Raw genomic sequence first — 20,994 nt, forward strand, 5'->3', positions numbered from 1 at the left:
TACACAAGGACAGGACGTAACACTTTTTGAGGGCTGATTTACATCTAAATAAATACAGGCCTAGACGAAACAATGTGTGGACCCAAAGGAGGAACCGGCGTCTCTCCTCTGGGCACGTCCAATTTATACTGCCCGATCAAGCCAAGCTGCAGGACACGATAAGACGGAGGGGTGGGGGGGTACTGCCGAGTTGAAGTATTGTACTGGAGTCAACCTGCTCGGGTTTTCTGAACACAAAGAAACTATGGCAGAATAATGAGGGGTTGAAACATATTCCGGCATAAAGAAGTAAAGATAAAAAAGAATGTTCTCTGATGTCAAAACAAGTATTTCTCACCAATTAATGTTCAGGGTTTGTAAAAGTTACTTTTCGACAACAACTATCAAATCCAAACTTTTTCCCTATCACCTTGATAAAGCAATAACTGGTAACACTTGTGTATTTTAAACACGTTATATACAGTTAGGTAGATTCTCAACTTCAAAAGGTCTCACGAGATATCGGAAGGGATTTAAGAATGATTAATGGTAAAGGAAATAAGTTAAACAAAGTTCTTACGAACAACTTTTTTCTTTGATTTTCGTGAAGTATTAGGGGGATATTTTTGTGAAAGGGGTCGCAAGACAAAAAGGTTTAGAGCCACTGGTTTGAACTTTAAAAATACACTGTATTTAATAATCTTAATCTATGTATTATGTTCAATCTTAATCTGAACAGTATAGCTGTTAAATTAAATGTAGTGGAGTAAAGGTACAATATTTCCTTCTGAAATGTAGTAGCTGTATAAAGTGGCATAAAATGTACAGGACCTAAGTAGAGTAACTTGAGTTAAAGGGGACATATCATGCTTATTTCCAGGTGTATACTTGTATTTGGGGTGTGTATGTTTACATGCTTTAATGTAAAAAGTGAAATACAGCTAACATTCTTTCAGTCAGCAGCAGAAACATTAAACTTCATTCCTACATCGTGGACCGTCCTGACACTGATTCCTGTCTTGGGCCTCACATTGGGGCCTCACCCACAAAAAGGCCTCCAAAAAATGTTATCAGCTCCAGAGGCACCCATAGCGTGTTAATCCCATCCTTCCAAGAACACGCGGGTGCAGACTCCTCGCAGTCGCTAACAATTACAGCCCGCATGCGACTGATGCACGCCAGGCTTCTCCTCGCTTAGCTCAACGCCTAACCTGGAGCCTCCTGAAGCCACCAAATTGTCCTTTTATAATAAAAATAATAATAAAGTTTATTTATATTGCTCTTCTCACAAACAAAGGTCACAAAGTGCTGTACAGGGTTTGCAAAAAAACAAAACATAAAACAAACTAAAGTGACCATAACAGGGGCCAAAAACATTATAACAGGTAAGAAAGTATAATAAAATACACGTTAGAAGATGGCGCATTAAAATACACAATAGAAAACAATAAATTAAATAAATCAATAAAAACAGATAATGTTTTACTGTGTCTGTTTTTAAATGGTGTCCATCTAACTTTTCTGCTGTATTGTTTTATTAACTCAAAATGTTTACAGTTATTTTACCCCAGTTCAATACTTTTCAAATTGTTAGTATAAAACCAGTCACATACTGTATACACCCTTTACTTTAATTTACTTTAATCTAATAGTTATCCTATGTGATACTTTTGACTTTTAGTAATATCAAACTTAGTCTGTTCTCGACCTTGAATAATATGAATGAGAAGCACTTTGATACTTATTTGTGAAGCAAATCAAATGATCAATAGTTACTTAATTTCTATTTGATGTAGATGCAACATCTTGATGATGATTATTAGAATTTTGGACGTTGACTTTAGTAAAGTTTGTGGAAATGCACTACTCTATGTGAATGCTGACTTTTTATTAAGAAGAATACATTTATGATGAGATAATAGCCCAAAGAGTGTGATTATATAAGCTAATGCTATTGGAAAAAAAACATATACTGTATGTTTATGGGTTTTATTTCGCAACAACATGAACCATAGTTGCTGTTGTAGAAACCGATTTTAAAGGGGAAAACTCTCCACTGGTCTATCCATAGCATAGTTTATCAGCCAGGGTCAAGCAGGGATTTGGGCCAGGGGCTCGGGGAATGCACTTAACCAAGGTGGCTGCTGTACCTCTGTTAGCGGGCTCAGGGTGTGGGTCAAGATGGCCGCTATCCACCCATCCAGCAGTCTGGACGTTCAGCCGCCACTCGCCTTGTCCGGGAGACGCTCCTATGTCCTCCCACGTGCGCTTGGATTTCAAAATAGGGCCATGTGTCGAAAGGGCACGCGATAGCGCAGCACTGACAACTGAGCACAGACAACTGTTGTTGGGTGTAGGTGTGTGAGGAGTGGATGGGGGACCCGAGGTGAGGACAGTAAGACATGAAGTGGACGGGACTCGGTTCCCATTGTTGCACATTAAAGAAATATGTGTATTTTAATACAACTTTTTTAGAAGGATCAAAACGTATAAAGGGTTGGAGACTCGGACTCACTAATTAAAACGTTGTGTTCAAAACTTGTTGCACTGCCCCCTAAGTGGTCAAATAAAAAACAATTAACACAAGTTTAGGTAAAAAAAACTTGAGTTACTGCATACATGCATAGATAACTCCCACTTGAGTTATCTATGCAGTGACCTAAACCAAGGGCCGATCCCAGCTGCTTGGTTGAGAGATGGGGACACAGGTCACCTGTCAATCACAGGGCTGACATGTAGAGACAAGATACCATTCACATTCCCACCTATGGGCAATATTGGACTCAACAATGACCCTTTGGACTGCGGGAGAACGGTACAGGGCCCAAGCCGGCCAGGGAGTTCAAACCCAGGACCATCTCGCTGCGAGGCCACAGGGCTAACTGCTAAATGCATTTGAATCAGCTGCGTGAACACAATAGTATTGCTTGGTCAACGTCAAGTCATATAATGGTCAGCATGCAGAAACCAGAAAGACTTTCAATTTGCTCGTGAAGACTTTTTTTGTAAATAGCCCGGTAGATATTGTCTGCTATTGGACTTGCATATTAACTTCATGAAAACGGTTTATTAGCAATGACCATTGCACAAAGCGGCCTAAGAGAGCTGCATAATATACAGTATATAGAGTTAAACAACCCCGGCAGGTGTGAGGCACATGGCTGGACTAGTCAGCTTCATCAGTATTTCTCTTCTAGGTAGACTACTACCTGGAATAAGTAAAGACTCTTCCTCCTCCTCTGCAAGATCCAAGTCTCAAGGCCATTGTAGTGCAAACCCTCCTTTGCAAGGCCCTTGTATTTTTAGGAAACGCTATTATTGTTCTGTTCTCTTGTATTTCGTGCCCCAGGATGCATCTCCCCGAACAAGGTCAGAATTCCTGTTTTGTCATCATTATTCTACCAGAGAATAGTTAACTCGCCTTACAATGCTTTCTCTTCCTGGTACTTGTTTGTCTTCCATGGATACAAATAGACCTGAAATGGAATTTGGCCCAAGCTAAGTGAAGCTATTGTGGCAGAGAATAGTTTGGAATCAATTTAACTCAGCTGGAAGTTACCCTGAAGTCATTTGCTATTGATGGACCAGTGGACACAAAGAAATTCCTTTAAAGGGAATTCCCCTTCAAGTCTCTGAAGGCCCGATGATGCATTGTAATTAATAATATAATTAATGATAATTCAGATGCCTGTAGGTTTTAGACATAGCGTTTTTTATTGAAGATAACGGACCATTTAGATTTCTGAGAAAAGATCACATTTTCCATTGGCAAACACAACATAATACATCATATAACACTATTATGACTTCAGTATTTTATAATGTAACTTAAATGAACCCACAGCCATCAGTATGCTACTTGGTGGGCTGCATGTCTTCATTTATAGTGAGCTTTTCAGATGTATTCAAACTCTGCTGACACACCAGCACATTCAGATACACAAAGGTATTGTTTTTCATGGCTTGCAGTTCATGTATTTAGACACTTATCATACGTTTTAATTAGGAATATTGTATAGTGTCAAACAGTGTTCATTTTTTAAAATAATTTTCGACAGGCTTTGAATGGTGGGAAGCATTTTCTCTCCACGTAGAACAGCACAGATATCAAGGGAATGTTTTAATTCATACTTCTTTGTATTTTCCCTTCTAATGAGATGTAATATGTGGTCTCAAAGGTTTAGAAACAACCTCTGGACTGGAGGGTTTGTGAGGCTGTTGGGACTATTGAAGCTTGATACTATGGGACAGCTGCTGTGTCCCCCTGCTGGGAGGGAGCCCATTTTAACAAGGCAGGCCTATTGTCTTTTCCCAAGAATGACCAGAGAATGTGGCAACTCCCTGGGTCACACAGTGTTTACTAGTGTGTGTGTGTGTGTGTGTGTGTGTGTGCGTGTGTGTGTGTGTGAGTGAGTGAGTGTGTGAGTGTGTGCGTGTTGGTCATTGGGGTGAGTGGTGGGACAAGGCTGTGTCGCTTTCATTCGCATCACTATGGGAGCACATGCCATCAGAGCTAATTACCTGCCTGGAAGAACCAATTAAGACACCCTCTAATGCCCCCCAAAAACATGAACAGGAAAGAGGCCTGAAAAGTGACATTTGAAGTCGTCTGTGTGGAGACACGGCTCCGTATGTCTCTGTTTCATGCTGCCAATGCACAGACAAACAAACACAAACATTTAATCCGTTTTGGAGTTCGTAACAATAGAAACAGTCTGGGTGCTTCCCATATTTCAAAGATGTCCACATACAACTTTCTGTCCCAGTAGTGAAACATATAGTAAGGCAGAGACATAACATACTATTAAACGTGTTCTCATCCCCTGTCTTTGTACAGGTTTCATAATTGTTTCCACGAAAAAAGTGAATGAAACAAAACCTTTTCAGTTTCTATAAAATGTAAGGTGGGTGATATCCTCCTTGTATTTTATAACAAGCAAAAACTACGTTTTAAACAGCGACAGCATCACATTATAAACTGGAATATGTTCTATGTCATGCAGTGGCGGATTTAAATAAACAGTAGGCCTCCAGTAACTCCAGTGTACAATGGGACCTGAACGTTTCATATTCTCTGAACTGGTAGTGAAAGCATTATGGGCTGTGAAACACCTTAAGAATAAGTCCATTGTGTGTCGGCTTTTCCTCGGGTGCTGCTGTGAAACCCAACACTTTGTTTAACTTTTTGTTCTAACTGTATGAGTGAAGCTGTCACAGCTGGACTCCAGCAGCCCTGTGAGATAATTATAAGACATGGAGTTGTTCTATGAACAAACATGGCCACCAAGGCCAGAGGAAGGGAGGGACAATGGAGGCAAATGACTTCAGTCTGGAGGTGTTGGCAGGCTGTCGTTACAGTTACAGCAATGGTTGTTGGCATACTTGAACTCTGACCTTCTTTAAAAATCCACATGAATTAAACCATGATAATGAGATACTGCACATCCACTTGCTTATTTAATTGCCCAAACATCTGCTGCTAATTAACCCAAGTGATAGCCATATAATATTCTTGGTTTCCTTTTGTTTCTTTCTGTAGTGTGGAGGCTATCGCACCTCATTCTACCAATTGGTCACTTTTTAAAAAATAAAAATGTATATACTGGATATACTAATAGAGGTATGGCCAAGCATTGCAGACACATGAAAAGCCAAACAACACTGATCCCAGAATGTAGCTTTGGGTGACCCGCAGTTATATTTATATGGACGTATAATGTCAAAACCATTATTTATGTCTCTAAATATGAAATCCTTATCCGAGCAGGACTTGGAGCTGAATGTTGCTGTTGTTTCTAATCTCATTTCTTGAGATAAAAATGAAAAATAGTCCTTCCTACTAGATTAAAGTGCATACTCCATTTCCCTTTATTTTCTTTATTGCACGAAGCACCAGTTTGTCTGGCAGGTGGTTTTGTTTTGACTTAAATACAAAGGAAACCTTAAGGCCCTTTTCCATCTTCCAAAACCAATTCTCCCACCTCAAAGCTCCTCCTCCCTGGTGAAATACTGCTCCTGGATCTGTGGATAAACAGATTGGGACCAGGTTGCTTGAGGCCAAATGTTCCACTTTACAGTATTATACATTTGGACTGTTGCCATCTAAATCTCAATAAACTGTTACATTTGTCACTCAGAAAAGTGTTTCATTGGCCCTCTCATATGTGGTGATGCATTTAATGTCAAGTGGAAAAAATCTTTACATTATGAAATATATTGTTGATTTCATCAACTTAGATGGATTTTATTTCTGGCTTCATGGCATTTAATTGTCATAAAGGTTTCTCCTTTAGTTTTTTATTTTGTATCCCCCCCCCCCCCTTACAATCAGCCCGTTTATCTGATTCAGACACATTTTCCAACCAATTGTTTAACGCCATGCGATGGGGACCGGGCTGTTTCACAGGTTTCATTTTTATGTTAAAAGACAATGAATTATTACATGTTGTTGTCCACAGCAGCAGGATGTCAATTGATTCCTTTGAAATCGTGTACATATTCGGGGTTCCCACTGACGGATCCCTTGACTTTTCCTCTAGTGCCACCATGAGGTTGACGTTTGTGGTTTTGAGTGAAACTATTGCGGATTGCCACAAAATGTGTTATTGTCATAACTGACTGACCAACCAATTGAAACTCTTTTCATTGAACGGTATCATGAGGTCAGACATTGTAATATTTAATTTGAATATTACATTCCCACCAGTCTGATCTGTACTTTATGTTTAATGCTATATGTGAGCATGATAATGTGATAAAACTGAACCATGTATCCTAAATTGTGTTGTGCCTTTTACAACGAATGCCCTGAATCCCTTTGAATTGACTTAACTGGAGTAGAAAAAACAACTAAAACCTATTTGTATTGTGTTCTGATCTAATGAATGATTCAGTTTCACATTGTAAATAAGGACAAATCCTTCAGTGGATCGATTGAAACGAATTTGAGTTGACCCCCAGGATGAGGTCAGGAGACCCAAATGCTACTTCAGCCAAACTTAACCCCCGCCAGGACACCCTGTGTGTCCTCGATCTGGTTTGACAGCAGCCGTTGTTTCTGGGGGAGGGACGGAGGAACTCGTGTCCCCTGACGGCTCACTAGAGGGTGACGGTTTGGAAAGTCCTCTTTGACCTTTGACGTCGGGGCTTGAGGAATGGACAGTCCCCCCCCCCCCCCCCCCCCCCCCCACACACACACACACACACACACACACACACACACACACACTCTCCGAGGCTTGTATCTGGCTGTTTGACCTTTCAAATAACCTCAGGACACTGTCCATGTCAGTCATGTTTCGGCTGTTGCCAATGAGCTTTGAGCAGTAGCCAGATCTGCAGCTAAATACTCCCATGTTTATGTTGGTTCAGTAAAAGACAGAGAGCCTCCACAGATGAGCTTTCTTTGTTTGATGCCGAGGTGCAGCTGCTCTCGCTGAAGGATCACGAGGCGTCTATCAGCCTTTAAATCATTGTTAAAACAACCAAGTCAGATTTGATGTTACTAAGTTGTTTACATTTCATAGATGAAAAGCAGCACGCACGATGTTGTGCTCCACTTAAGTATCGGTAATTTGCAGTTCATTCTCATCTCAGACTTACAAAACAACTTCAAAATGCATATCTTACATTCGCTCTATGATTATCCAGTGGTTCTCAACCTCAAGGTCAAGACCCCAAAAAGGTACCAAGACAAATCTCAGGAGTCACAAGATGATTAATACAATTAGGAAATAGGATCTATATTTTTGCGACTGAAATTATTCTAAATTATTGTCAAGCTACCTCAGGCATCTAAAAGAAATCATGAAAATCAAACGTGAGCATGAAAGAAAACACCGTTTTCAACTGCTCGCAAATATCCACACTAAGGCCATTTTATGTGAAGTAGAGGTTGCTTTAAGAGGTCACAAACCAAAGCGGGTGTTGAATACTTTACATATTTTACAGACCCATGGCGCCATCTAAAGCATAACCTCAGTACAGCATTATACATTTAAGGGGATAATGTCAACTTGGTTATTGTGGTGAAGTAGAAAAGAGAAGCACACCGATAGGATACAGAAGAGTTACAAAGAAAACATGTAGCTGTCGAGAATAAGGACAGATGTTGATGTTTGACATTCTTGCCAAACAATCTATCAAATCAGTGGCGGTAAGACCAGTCCTAAAGCCCATAGTGTCCATGACAAAATATCTGCCTTGTAAGATATATATTTCACATTCTGCAAAGGGATTATTAACATTGATGATACATTGCAGACCTACATGTTGTAGAGAAGCAGATTAAGAAGAGACTATAAGTATATCATCTTGTATTATCTGATCATTCATCCTGGGAAAACAAACAAACAGTTGAGCTACAATAGCAGAGCAAAAACAAGTCAAACTATCTTTTTAATGTGCGTATATTTATTAAACAAGTGTTGGTCTCTAATGACAAAAGCAGTAACAGTATAATGCAAAATAGAAAATGATGAAATATATTTACATATGTTCACAACTGTACAAAACTACAGCAAAAAGAGACATTTATAAGCAAAACAAAGTAGGGATACTGGGTTCATGTTCAGCATCTTGAAGACTCTGAAAACTGCACAGAAAACACTGCCGTCTGCACACCAGACCAGTAATCTGTGAAATGGGCCACAATCAATAAACACATATAAATTCAACCACATTTTCTAGATAGATAACATGCACTTTCATTACATGAATAACCTAAATTAGTAAATTTAGCCATCTACAATGTACATGCTTTCTGATCCAAGAACAAGCGTTTCCGCACCTTAATGTTAATGTGAATATGTAAATATGTGACAAACAAGACAGAAGTTGTCGCTAAAACTGATCCGATTTACTGTATTCCGTCAATTTGAACAAAATGCACTAAAATGTTTTGTTTTTGTGTGTGAAAAAGCCAGATAACACATTTTAAAGCTTTAATTATTCAACATCTATACTGTACAAGAGAGTTTGAATAGAAACGATTGGAAGAATAAATCCTGGTCTCAACAGAGCAGATTTTCATGAATCGTTTTGATAATCTTCGTCAGGAGGTTCTTGGCTGGACTGAATGACGCCACAATTTCTTCAATCTGCTGGATCCTGCAAATAAATGAAAACATTACATATATATCAGACTACATAGCGCCAAGTGCTGATGTCTCTACCGGTTCCTTTCTTGTAGGCAAAGTTCAAAACCTGCAGCAGCCAAACCTTCTGTGCAGTGTGTTTTCTGTGAATATGCTGATCTAATTCTCCATCAACACTGCAGCGTGATTCATTAATAACAACCTGACGGAGAACGCTACAATGTATTTGTCTGAGAAAGTTTGTTGAAAGCTTTAGGCTAAAGAACACTTTATTCAAAGGCTATACCGACACACCTTTTTAAGTCATTAAAAAAAACATAATCAATAAAGCAATAAATAAGAACAGAACAGGCCATTGGAAACAACGCAATCAAAGAAGACGGTCACCTCATAGGAAAAGAAAGATCATATGATAAATGTTTTAATAATTGAAATAATGTAAAAAAAAAAAAAAAGGACATGCTTTGGTTTGCAGTTACGCTCGCGTAGACAGTGGCATAGATCGACATGAGTAAGGGGAAAACAAAATTTTGTTGAACTTACGTTGTGTTTCCAATCATGTTTTTGAAGCTCTGCACTTGAAGGACACAGAGGCAGTCCATCAAACTGACAGAGAAGGTCACTTCAAACTTGGAAAATGTCTTGAGACGGCTGAAGACAATGTGCACTCTAGAAGAAGAAAAAAGAAAGAATATTATACAATGTAATGTGAGCTTTTATGTTTTTTTAACAATGGATCACTAGTTTAATTAGTTTGTGATTAACAATTATCTTACAATAGTATTTGTGCTCCTTTGAGCACAGATTTTGAGGCCACTAATTTTGCTATGTACTTTAATAAAAGGCAACATTAATTACAAAGTTGCCTGGAAAAAAAAATGTTGCACTAGTTTTCTTTTGTTGGGAAGAGTTCTTACCTAGTGTCTACGCAGCTGATGTTGAGAATATCGAGCCTCAGACCTCCCCACAGCTTCAGCAGACGCAGCTCCTCTCCCAGCAGACGGCAGCGACTCACCACCAGGCCGACGTCATGGAGCAGCTGCACACAACAGGAGCCGAAACAGATCAGATGAACGTTTCATATTAACGGACGACTGAAAGAACTTGAACAAGGCTGACATTAAAACATGACAAGCACAACATGCAGCTACACGTGTGCCCCTCTTGCAATAAACAGAACAAATCTCCATTCACGCCTACCGTTGGAACATGTCTGCTGGTTGGATACTTCTCCAGCCAGTCACTTTCTCCCTCGATGTACTCCGAGAGCAGTGTGTGAACGAGGCAGGCATGACCCTGTGACTTCTCATCTAGTTAGAGGACAACATGCACATTACGGGTGAATGTCCTCAATGCTCAGAGTGTATCCTCATTATAAAAGACCACACAGCTCAAGTCATGATGCCAGTTTCTTCTCAGAAATGTGAACTGGTCTAACAAGCATAACATCCTTTGACATGGAAGACATTTCGACAGGCGACGAGATGAGAAAGACATGAATCAAGATTTGAGTTCATGTAAATCCAAACGCAATAGTCCTCACACATATTCTGACATGACACACAGCGGTCTGGTTATACTCTTGTCTTTTCTTACCATCAAGTTGAAGTTTGAATGTGAGGTGTAATATTTTCCTCTCGGACTGATTACCAGCATCATTTCCTTCAAATCAAACAACAAAGAAGAATAGTATTAATTAAACAATATATATATTTTCTTTAAAGCATGGCTGTAAATTAAAAAAACAATCGAAAGCCACAAAGTCTGTAAAGATCCTTTCACTGCCTAGGACACAGACCACATTTATATGCAGTTTGGCTGGTAAACAGTGTAAACTTAGGCTAAAGGGGCAACATGGTTCAAATGTTCAGCCTTTAGAGACTTATTTGTGGACGCACATGTTAAATGAAAAATACAAATTCTTGTAGAAACAGTATGAAAGCTGTCCAGCATATATAAGCTGATCTTAATTATCCACTCCTTCACTCTTCAGTGTCCGTCTGTTGAAGACCACTTACCGCTGGATTCTTCATAGACCAGCTCCAGATGCAAGGTCTCATGAAGGAAAGTGTAGGTGGTGCAGTTGTCCGTCTTCTCTGCACACTTCCATTCGTTCACCCTTAGGTAAGAAACGTACAAAAAGGATTTTGCTTTAATATCATTGTCTAATATGAAAGTGGTTCAAGATGCAGCGTAAGCAGTGTTTTGTTAATGAGGTTCTACATGTTTCGAACGGATACTTGAGATCTGAAAACCCGTGAAAATCAGAACCTGACCTGTGCAGCACGTCGACGTGGTTCTCAAGGTTCCTCGCCTCAGCTTTTAGTCTGTTCAGTGTATTTGAATTCTGCTTCTTCTGCGCCTCCAGTTCGGCTATTTGTCTGTGGCAAAAGCGAAGAAAAAGAATGAATATTTAAAGCATTTAAACATTAAAAAAAGATATTCATTAGAATTCTCAACTCACTGGTCATTATCCGCCAAAGCCTCAGTGACTTTCTGCATTTCTGTAAAAAGAAGAAAAGAAATTCAATATTCAATTCAAGCACATCAACATGAATGAATATAGTCATGAGGTATTACAAGTTACCTTCCTGACGTGATTTCAGACTTGGTTTGTCTTCGAAACCCTTTTCTTCGACTGCAGTAAGTTCTAGAGGACGGAGAAAAGAGACAGTGCACTTTATCATCACATCCACACCAATACGGACGCGTCTCTGTGGCTCTGAATTATTAATAATTCATACAGGGAAGGTGGCACAGTAAACTGGACAGCCATGAGTCATTTCCCCACAGTAGCATACCGGTTTCCAATTCATGAATACAGTCATCCAAACTTTTTAGCATCGCATCTGCTTCCTCAATCGTTCCTCTCGACCTCTGCTGCTCCTCCTGAAAAGATACAAAAATCTTTCACGTTCCATGTCCTTTAAAAGATCCACGATGTCGCGATTCAGTATTTCTGTGTGTGGAGGCTCTTACCAGACTAGCCTGCACAATATTGGAGTACAACACCTCCTTCATTTCATGGGACTGAACTTTGCTCAACTTTCTGAAGAGGTTATTTCTCTCTTTTAGTTTTGCCCCAAACGATTTGAGCTGCGAATTCAAACAAACACAGCGAAGGTCAGGGAGGGAAAAAAACATCATACACCCAATTGATACTCTTCCTAGTGTTACATCTACATAAATAATAAACAAATGAAAATCACACGCAGCCTTTTAACAAAATTACAATTATTCTCATGTGACACTGTAAACATGTCACATGACATAGTCGTGTAACAAAAAGGAAGATCATTTGGAGTTAGAAATAAATACACTGGGTTACCCTTTCATACCTCTTTCTCTGAAGAATTTCTCACTTCTTCCCACAAAGCTCTATTAACCATCTTCAGTGGTTTGTCCAGGTCCCGCATTCGCCCCTTCAACCTGGGAAGAGAACCGAACAAGCCTGTGTTTTATTTGACCATCTTACGACAGTATCTTTCTATGGCTCTTCCGATTGCATTCTGCAATTTCTGACACAGTCCAAAAAGATATGCTGCTTTTAACAAAGGCCTAGCATGCTAAGCAGCTAACCCCGGTGCGTCCCGTCTTGTAATACCCCTTGTTTCTTCGAGAGGAGATAGTGAGTCACCGTCGTGTCCATTCTGCTCTCAGTACAACGTGAGAGGACGTAGAGCTGCCCCGAGGGTTAGTTGTTTTGATAGAAGTGTCAGAGTTTCAGCGGTTTGGTTGATTTATGTGTGTTCTTGCTCTGGTGTTAGTTTGTAGTGTCGTAGTTATATTTTTCAATAACTGATGACTGTGAATTTAGATTGCATCAACCTATCAGATGGCCAAGTACCACACATTGCACCTTTTAAGGGGCCATGCTGACCTAAAATGAGACATGAACAGCCTTCAAGAAAGAAAAACCACAAGGTAAACAGCGTACTGTGACAAACAACAACAAAAGTGTGACACAAACTCAAGCGTACATACCCCTCCACCTTTTCTGTGAGGTTAAGGACATCTGTCTCATACACCATCTGTTTAGGAAGGTAGATGTGTCTGTCTTTCAATAAATCCATCGGTGTGCAATCTGTGTCTGATAAAAGCTGCAAAAAATATTTTAAAAAAAGTAATGTTACTACATTTGGCTATTTTTTCATATATTTTTTCGATATTATTGAAGATGAACCTACTCTGGCAGGAAGGATGCTTTGCCGAGGATTATGGATGACAAAGTCTATGTTGAAGAGTTTAAAGAACTCAGACACTGTAATGTTGCCATCGCTGAGTTTCTGTAATCAAAACATTGGGCAATAAATAACTGAATTTAAAAAACAGGATATTTCAAAGATCTATTCATAACGTATGCCAACAATATACCCTCTGTAAATCACTGGTGTAGTCTTCAAGCTGTGATTCAAACAGGCTTTGTTTGAAAGCTGAAACAAAAAAAAACAATCAACTGAGAATCTAAGGAAGCACAATTATGTCCAGAAAACCTCAGCAAATATGAATTGTGATGATACTCATGTGAATCTATAACAACTTACTTGATTCACATGTAGGTTCACATCTGATGCTGGCTGTGTGAATGCTGTTGGAGTAATCTGTGGTCTGTGTAGACTGTAGAGACTCCACAACATGAGACTGAAAATAGAAAACAAATGAAGCTCCATAACAAAAAAGTGTAATATAATATACCGGAAATTCTTAAATCAAAAAGTCAATATGCAAGTGAGGTGGGGGTTAGATCCCATCAGGTTTGTCACAAAAATATGATAAATATAGCATTAGAAATACAAGTATAAAAGGTAAATACATTTATAAAAAAAAAAAAAAAAAAGGTAAACAAAGACATTATCCGTTATTTGAGAATTTACAATCCTCTAGTTTGACCTACCGTTTCAACGTCAGTGGGCGCCTCAGTAGACGTTTTCTTTCTCTTTTCATCCTCCATGTTGTTTTCATCTACTGGCAAAGGTCTCTTTTTCCCATGGACAGAACTAATAAAGTCCTCTTTAAATACATTGTCCTCTAAAGGCTCATCCATGTGGAACCCATAGGAAGCACTCACTTCTTCAGTGGCTCCCGGAGGACTCATGTCCAGCGATTCTGACATATCTTCATAGCTTTCAAGCTCTTCGTTATAAATATTGCTCAAATCATTGTCAAAGTTGCTCAGCTTGTTTGTAACATTGACGGTGGCTGTTCTTGTATGTTCTCCCACAGAATTCTGCTTCTTTGGATCTTTGCCTCCTTGAGGGAGTTTTGCCTTAAAGCTTCCCACTGAGAGTCTTGACATAAGTTGTTTAGTCTTCAGGTTGAACGGAGTTGGAATGGTAGTAGCAGTGAAGGGTTGTTCTCCTTGCATAATACTTTGATCTTGTGTATTTTCTTCCGTGTTTATCAAACCCATTTCAAGTTCAGGCTCCGTTACAGGTCGGCATTTGGTTTCGTCTTTTGAGTTTTTGTCCACTTCGTGGTCCAGTCGAGGCAAAGGTGCTGTCCAGGCCTCCATGGCGATAGTAACAGGAGCTGCACTAATGATGTGGTTTAAACGTCTTACTTGTGATTGAAGATCAGCCAAACTAATTCGCCGAGACTTCCGCGAAGGCGCTGCATCAACATCATGGTTGACAGCACTGGGTGAATTCTCCATCTCCTCCGATAAAGTACGAGTTTGATTTCTTGGTTCGCACCTGGTGACGGTTTCATTCGAGTGAAGACAATCAGGAAGGTTGGATGATCCCAGCGCTTCACTGCTTAATTGGGAAGTGACCTCGGTTTTGGTCAAATGGTCAGAATTGGGGCACAAGTCCTGTGTGGAAGAAGGGCATTGAGGTGGCTCATCCGTTTGTCCCAAAATGCAGCATGTCTGAGCTTTATTCATTTCCATGCTTACATCGTGCTCCGGACCTTCCATCATGGTTTTATGTATTGGCTTCTTTACGGCAGAGGAAACAAAAGCTGGAGCTTCCTTTGCAGTAGCCAAATCAGGCTTCTGGGTTTTAACTGGGTGCAGGAAGCCATCTTCAGTCTTTTGAGGGGACAGTGCAGTAAGAACCGCTGCTCTGGTGATCACAGGATTAGCCCAGGGGCCACTTGTCTCAGATAGGGAGTTTTTAAATCCTGGGTCCAAAGCATATGCTGATAAAGATCGGTTTCTCCGCTGAAGATGTGTCTTCTTCGCTGATAGAGGAAAATTCATGTTTTCATGGCTGGATAAAATGTCAGGATCTTGGTGATCTGATGCTGAATTATGGTGGAATTTTACAGTGAGGTTCTGGGTCACATCCATAGCTGCATCTGTTCCAGTGAACCTCACCGTTGTCTCTCCACAAGCAGGTAAAATGTCCACATTTTGGGGAGACTGCAGTTGTAAATCCGTGTCTATGTTTACCGTGTGACTTCTCGTCACATCAATGCAGGCATCATCAGAAGAGAACCTCACTGTTTTCTCTCCACAAGCAGGTAGAAAGTCCACATTTTGGGGCGACTGCAGTTGTAAATCGGTGACTATGTTTACCGTGTGACTTCTCGTCACATCAATGCAGGCATCATCAGCAGAGAACCTCACTGTTTTCTCTCCACAAGCAGGGAAAATGTCCACATTTTGGAGAGACTGCAATTGTAAATCTGTGACTATGTTTACCGTGTGACTTCTCGTCACATCAATGCAGGCATCATCAGCAGAGAACCTCACTGTTTTCTCTCCACAAGCAGGGAAAATGTCCACATTTTGGAGAGACTGCAATTGTAAATCTGTGACTATGTTTACCGTGTGACTTCTCGTCACATCAATGCAGGCATCATCAGCAGAGAACCTCACTGTTTTCTCTCTGCAGTCGTCTTCATCATCAAATTTGACCTGGAGGAGACAACCGTAGAAAATGTATCAAACTTTTCTGGGAAAGCAAGTTAACATTATCATTTCATAATTTAAACATTTCACCATTTCAAAGCCACGATTTCTAAGAAAAAGTCAGCAACCCCTTTCTAAAGCAAAGAAACTCGTACAATCACTGTGGTTTTCTATACCTAAACAAATGTGAATTATCAAGCCTTAGGGTCGGGTTATGCTTAAGAAATACTAGTTTGTATGTTTTCCATGTTCAGACAAATACAGTATTTAAAAGAGACTGTTTTTAAGGCCAACATATCAACAATTTAGAAATGTGTTAATGCAGACATTAAACAATGGCCTAATGTTACGTATCAAGCCGATATGGAGAAATATTTGGGTTTGAAACTATGAGCCTTGAAACCTTGTGACATTACAGTTAATTCATAAATTGTTAAAATATACTGATTACTGCAGCTTTAATGTTAGTTTAGAGATGCAGTGTTAGGTCAAGCATGCGATATAGTGATTCATTCAGAAAACAAACGTGTGAAAGATCAAATTAAGGTTTAGGCCCACCTGATCTTTTTGCACCTTCGTCTTTAAAGAAGCAGTCAATGATGTATCCATACCTTGATGTGGAGATGGGAAATAATTAAGAAACAATTCAAACAAAGAAAAACAGCTTTCTAAACCCAGTTCCATTATTGAAACTTTAAACGAAGTTGAAGCACTCTTATTTCGATCATTACAATCTCTCTTGTGTGTTGCCTTGTCAAAAGAATTGGAGGGTTTAATGTTTCCATACCTTTACGGTTAGATGATTCCAGTGCTGCATGGTGCTGCTGTCGTGAAGTCATCTCTTGTTTCTTCAGACTTCCTTTTGGGTACATGTCTTTTGTGGGGAAAAGAAATGGGAAAGACTCATCTGAGCCAGTGAGTCCTTTAATGCGACCTGTCAAATCCATGCTCGCATTATTTTCGGGACAGATTGTACCTTCATTAAATGATTCTCCAGAAACTCTGGTTGTAATTAGTGACTGGTTTTCTTTACCAACAGTACTTTTCAGCTGCGACAGGGAGCTGTTAGTGTCAACAGTTTCCCTAGAGGACGCTGCAGTAGAAGGTACCATTCTTGCAATCGCAGGACGGCCACTGGGGGCACCGGGTGTAGAGAAACTTGAAAGGAAGTTAGCTGACGAGCCAGGCGTACCACAAGTGTCATGTTTTCGCTCCTCCAGAGATGAAGCATGGTCCATTTTTCCATGAATGAGAAAAGTGTCCACGTTTTGGTTTGAAGGAGCAAACAAACCGATGTTTACCGTGTGACTCTGGGTCATATCCACAATCTCATCACCTGCAGTGAACATTATTGTTTTCTCTCTGCATTCGTCTGCTGTATCAAGATTGTCCTGAAAGAGAAAAGATATTTGAAACATTTGAACACAGTTTTTTGTGTGTGCGTGTAACACAATGCAATAAATGAAAGGAAAGAATACATATATAAAACCAACATCTGATTAAAAAGCAGTAAGAGGATTTTAGAAATAAGGCAAAGAGGATGTAAAGTTATTCTAAAACTCACCTTGTGTCTTTGATTAAAATCCTTTAGAGATGGATTCTTCAAGAATGTCATATCTGAAGTTGGAAATTGAGATAAGATGCTAATTAAAACTGTAAATTAGTCGTGTGAAATAATATCAGCATTCCAAAAAACACACGAGATGTACTGTATTAAGTCAAAGCAATAACGATATTGGTGTTAATCAGATAGTTGGTTGCTAGAAAATAAAATACCTATAGGGGTTAATGATGCCTGTGGTTTACTGATCTGCTGCTGTTTGGTCTTCTCTTTTGTCTGGGACACTCTGCTGTCAAGGCGGGAGTACATTTCTTGTGTGGGGAAAAGACACTGAAAGGGATCATCGTCATCACTGAATCCCAGAATGCGACCTGTCTGAGCTTCAGTCATATCCATACTTAAATCAACTTCAGGACAGAGTGCATTTCTATAAGATAATTCACCAATCTTCCTGGATGTACCGAGTGACTTTTCCATCACAGCTGAAACAGAAGTTGGAGCCTGATTTTCTTTGCCCACATCGGCCCTTTGTGTTTTAACCTGGGCCACGGAGCAGTTTGTTCTTTCAGTCGATGCAGCAGACGCCATTGTGGTGATCACAGGATTAACGCTGGGGTCACTCGGATTAGAGAGACTTGCCAGGAAGTTTTCAAATCCGGGATCCAAAGTAAGTGCTGATGACGATACGTTGCTCTTCTCTACTCTTAAATCCATATTTCTGCTAATGGGTACCGATACTGAGCCATTATGACTTAGGCTGATATCCATGGTTCCATCGTTTGCAGTGAGCTTCACTCTCTTTTCTACACTGGTGGTCAAAGAGTCAAAGCTTTGGAGGGAAACGTCAGCATCATCTGCAATGTTTATTGTGTGACTGTGAGTCATTTCCATGAATGCATCATCTGTAGAAAACATCACTGTTTTCTCCCCCAAGTCATGCCCAGTATCAAAGTTGGCCTGGTGAAGATAAGTGGCTTTAGTCAATGAACGGTCACTAAATATCAAGTTCTACATGAAAACTTATCATAAACATGATAATGAAGCATTGTATTAATATAATACATATAATTATAACAAAGAAATTTAACCACTGGTGGCTGTGACAGTGGAAAGAAATTCAACTCGGACAGCAAATTGACTTCAAGCTCACCGTTTCCCTTTGTTGAGAGGCATGTAGAGGAGCATTCAACAGAGTTTCCATTCCTTAATTTGATAGACTTGAATTTAGTAAGAGTCATCTTCTTACACTGTAACAAATAATGTGAGTAATATATGTTTGAGTTAAAAAAATGTATATCCCTACCCATAATTTGTTGAATCCCATCTTCAGTGACCTCCACCTGGACCCTTATGAAAGTGAACACACAATCCCCAAATTAATTATTGTTGTTACTACAGAACATTTTGACTGGTTTGGGGTGACTGTAAGTCAAAGATTAGCATATACAAAATTACAGGTTTTTGTCCTTGCTAATGAGGACAAAAGATTAATATGGGGAGCTTGAAAAGAGCAAGTCACCTTACCTATTTGGTGTGGCTGTCGGTGCTGTGGAATAACAAAAAGGACAAATATTACAAGAATGCTCCAAAAACTAAATAAAATACTGAGAGATACTAACATTACATACTTGTTGTTATTAACTCTTGTAAAGGACTTCGGGCAGGAGAGGCACTTTTTACATCCCTGTAAAGATAAAATACAGATTAGGTTGAAATGTGAAGTGTCCTTGCGGTAAATTTGAGCCTAACATTTCCTCCCCTAGTGTCTCACTTTGAGAACAAAAGAACATCGTTGGCTGGGGCAAAACTGACTCTTCTTGAAATCCTCTTTTCCACTGGTTTGGCACACTCCACCTATATGAAAATAAAAACATATGACGTAAAATATAAAACCATAAGCAAAGTTGTTATCCTTGTTGGGGTGAGAATTGATAAAAAATATATATATTACGATTGGAGCTTATCTTTGATTACAAGAAAAATCCCCAAATCCCACAAATCTAGCAATACAGTTACCACATGTTCCTGTTGCTGGGGTTCAGGAAATCGGACTGATCTCCTTGGTGTTTTTAAAATCTAAAAATTCAGAAATGGCAGAGGTTATGATTCAGGCGTATGATTTTTTTTCAAAAGAATTGTAAATAGAATTTGTCCACAAATGATTTGTTGCACTGACCGAAGAAATGCGTCGCTTAGAGAATCCACTGCCTTCACTGTAACGGCACATGAAACACAGTATTCAGCTATGGTGGGTGTTCGTTCTTATATGAAATGTTATTAGTCATATCACAAATCAATTTTAATGCCAGGTACAAAGATGGCCTTAATGTAATGTGTAGTCTGTTGCTTTGAGATTCAGGCACAAAGCACACATACATGCTTTCTTCTCACAATAAAAACATGTTACTTACTTATTCTTGGCAGGATCCAGAGGCTCCATTCTCAACTGTGAACAAATGACAACATGAGCTTGATATAGCAAATCACAGATTCTGCAGTACACTATTACATGTACATATTGATAAAACATGGCCTTTTCAGTGACATTGTGTAACATTTACGTGACCTTTCTTTATCTTTAGCTAAAGCATTAATAACAACCAAATATATAATGTTTGGTGGAATAGTAAGTACACCCGGTGCGGTGTGTCTGGTTGAAAAGTAAAGATTAACTAGCTAAGTGATGTGTGAAAAAATGACTTCATGGCATTGCATTAAATTAAAGACAAACGTTATTCAACAGCAGTTAACGTTACATGCTTTATTTATTTGCAAAATAATTGAAGTTATCGAGTCGACACGGAGCTGAAATTATCCCAAGAACTACAGTAATACGTGATGTGCAACGCTAGCTGGAAGTGAATTCCCCCTTTTAAATCTAACAATAGTATGCTAGTTTACTCCGATGGAAATTAAGCGTAACGTTAATAGCAAATGTGTGACGTCAGGTGGACATGGATTTCTTCTCTACACCAACTACAACACCTTTCCGCCAAATACTTATCTAATGAGTTCCAATTTCTCGTCATTCATTACAAAAACACAGCGTTACTTCAGGATTAGTGACGTTACTGAGCTCGTGAGCAAGCAGACATTTTACCTTCGTGTTGGTCTGCCATTATCAAAATGAACAGGAAAAACAACTGAAACCAAAAGAAACATTACAGCGCATACCTTTTAGTTGTTTTGAGCTATTTCCTCTGATTTACAACGGATAGTGTTATTACTTCTTAACTAACGTGAAATAGCGTTCATTGCGCTTATTTGTAGCTGGGTCGATGTGCGAACCTGTGAACTGAAGCTAACGTCAACGAGCCTCGATGCTAACGTCTTCAGTTTTGAATTTAGCCGCCTCCGCGCATGCGCAGTGGACTATATCCTGTCTAGTCGTTCGCTGCTTATTTCAGTTAGTGCACTAATGTTAGTTAAACAACAATAACAGAATAATACACATAACGCTTAGCTATAATTATCTAGAAATACAAACCCTCCAACGACAAGAA

General features: G+C 39.5%; 1 protein-coding gene across 7 annotated transcripts; it reads right to left on the reverse strand.

Moving 5' to 3' along the window:
- Positions 1 to 8,369: 8,369 nt before the first annotated feature.
- On the reverse strand, positions 8,370 to 20,965 carry knl1 (kinetochore scaffold 1). Of its 7 annotated transcripts, none has more exons than XM_034527146.1 (31): positions 20,666 to 20,965; positions 19,903 to 19,937; positions 19,668 to 19,704; positions 19,508 to 19,567; positions 19,263 to 19,345; positions 19,120 to 19,175; positions 19,016 to 19,037; positions 18,795 to 18,838; positions 18,642 to 18,694; positions 17,707 to 18,448; positions 17,495 to 17,547; positions 16,964 to 17,321; positions 16,718 to 16,864; positions 16,489 to 16,541; positions 13,969 to 15,936; positions 13,619 to 13,715; positions 13,449 to 13,507; positions 13,262 to 13,360; positions 13,059 to 13,174; positions 12,413 to 12,503; positions 12,054 to 12,170; positions 11,876 to 11,963; positions 11,662 to 11,724; positions 11,539 to 11,578; positions 11,351 to 11,455; positions 11,093 to 11,193; positions 10,671 to 10,736; positions 10,275 to 10,384; positions 9,992 to 10,113; positions 9,618 to 9,743; positions 8,370 to 9,087 (listed from the first exon to the last, which is right to left on the reverse strand). In XM_034527146.1, the coding sequence occupies exons 2-31, from the start codon at positions 19,929 to 19,931 to the stop codon at positions 8,991 to 8,993; spliced, it is 5,202 nt and encodes a 1,733-aa protein (XP_034383037.1). In that variant the 5' UTR covers positions 19,932 to 19,937; positions 20,666 to 20,965; the 3' UTR covers positions 8,370 to 8,990. The 7 variants fall into 7 exon arrangements, with proteins under 7 accessions (XP_034383037.1, XP_034383038.1, XP_034383039.1 ...); XM_034527147.1 differs by having other exon boundaries at positions 16,718 to 16,804; positions 16,907 to 17,321; XM_034527148.1 differs by having other exon boundaries at positions 13,969 to 15,766; positions 15,893 to 15,936; positions 16,718 to 17,321.
- Positions 20,966 to 20,994: the final 29 nt, after the last annotated feature.

Source organism: Cyclopterus lumpus, chromosome 24, assembly GCF_009769545.1.
Source record: "Cyclopterus lumpus isolate fCycLum1 chromosome 24, fCycLum1.pri, whole genome shotgun sequence".
Classification (NCBI taxonomy): domain Eukaryota; kingdom Metazoa; phylum Chordata; class Actinopteri; order Perciformes; family Cyclopteridae; genus Cyclopterus; species Cyclopterus lumpus.

Bases quoted from the DNA above. Each gene is read 5' to 3' on its own strand.
- knl1 (XM_034527145.1), bottom strand. From the start codon at position 19,931: ATGGAGCCTCTGGATCCTGCCAAGAATAA. The intron at 16,542-16,717 runs GTATGGAAACAT...CTCCACATCAAG, and splicing joins GGAATCATCTAACCGTAAAG to GTATGGATACATCATTGACT. The intron at 12,504-13,058 runs GTATGTACGCTT...TTCTCTTCCCAG, and splicing joins CTCACAGAAAAGGTGGAGGG to GTTGAAGGGGCGAATGCGGG.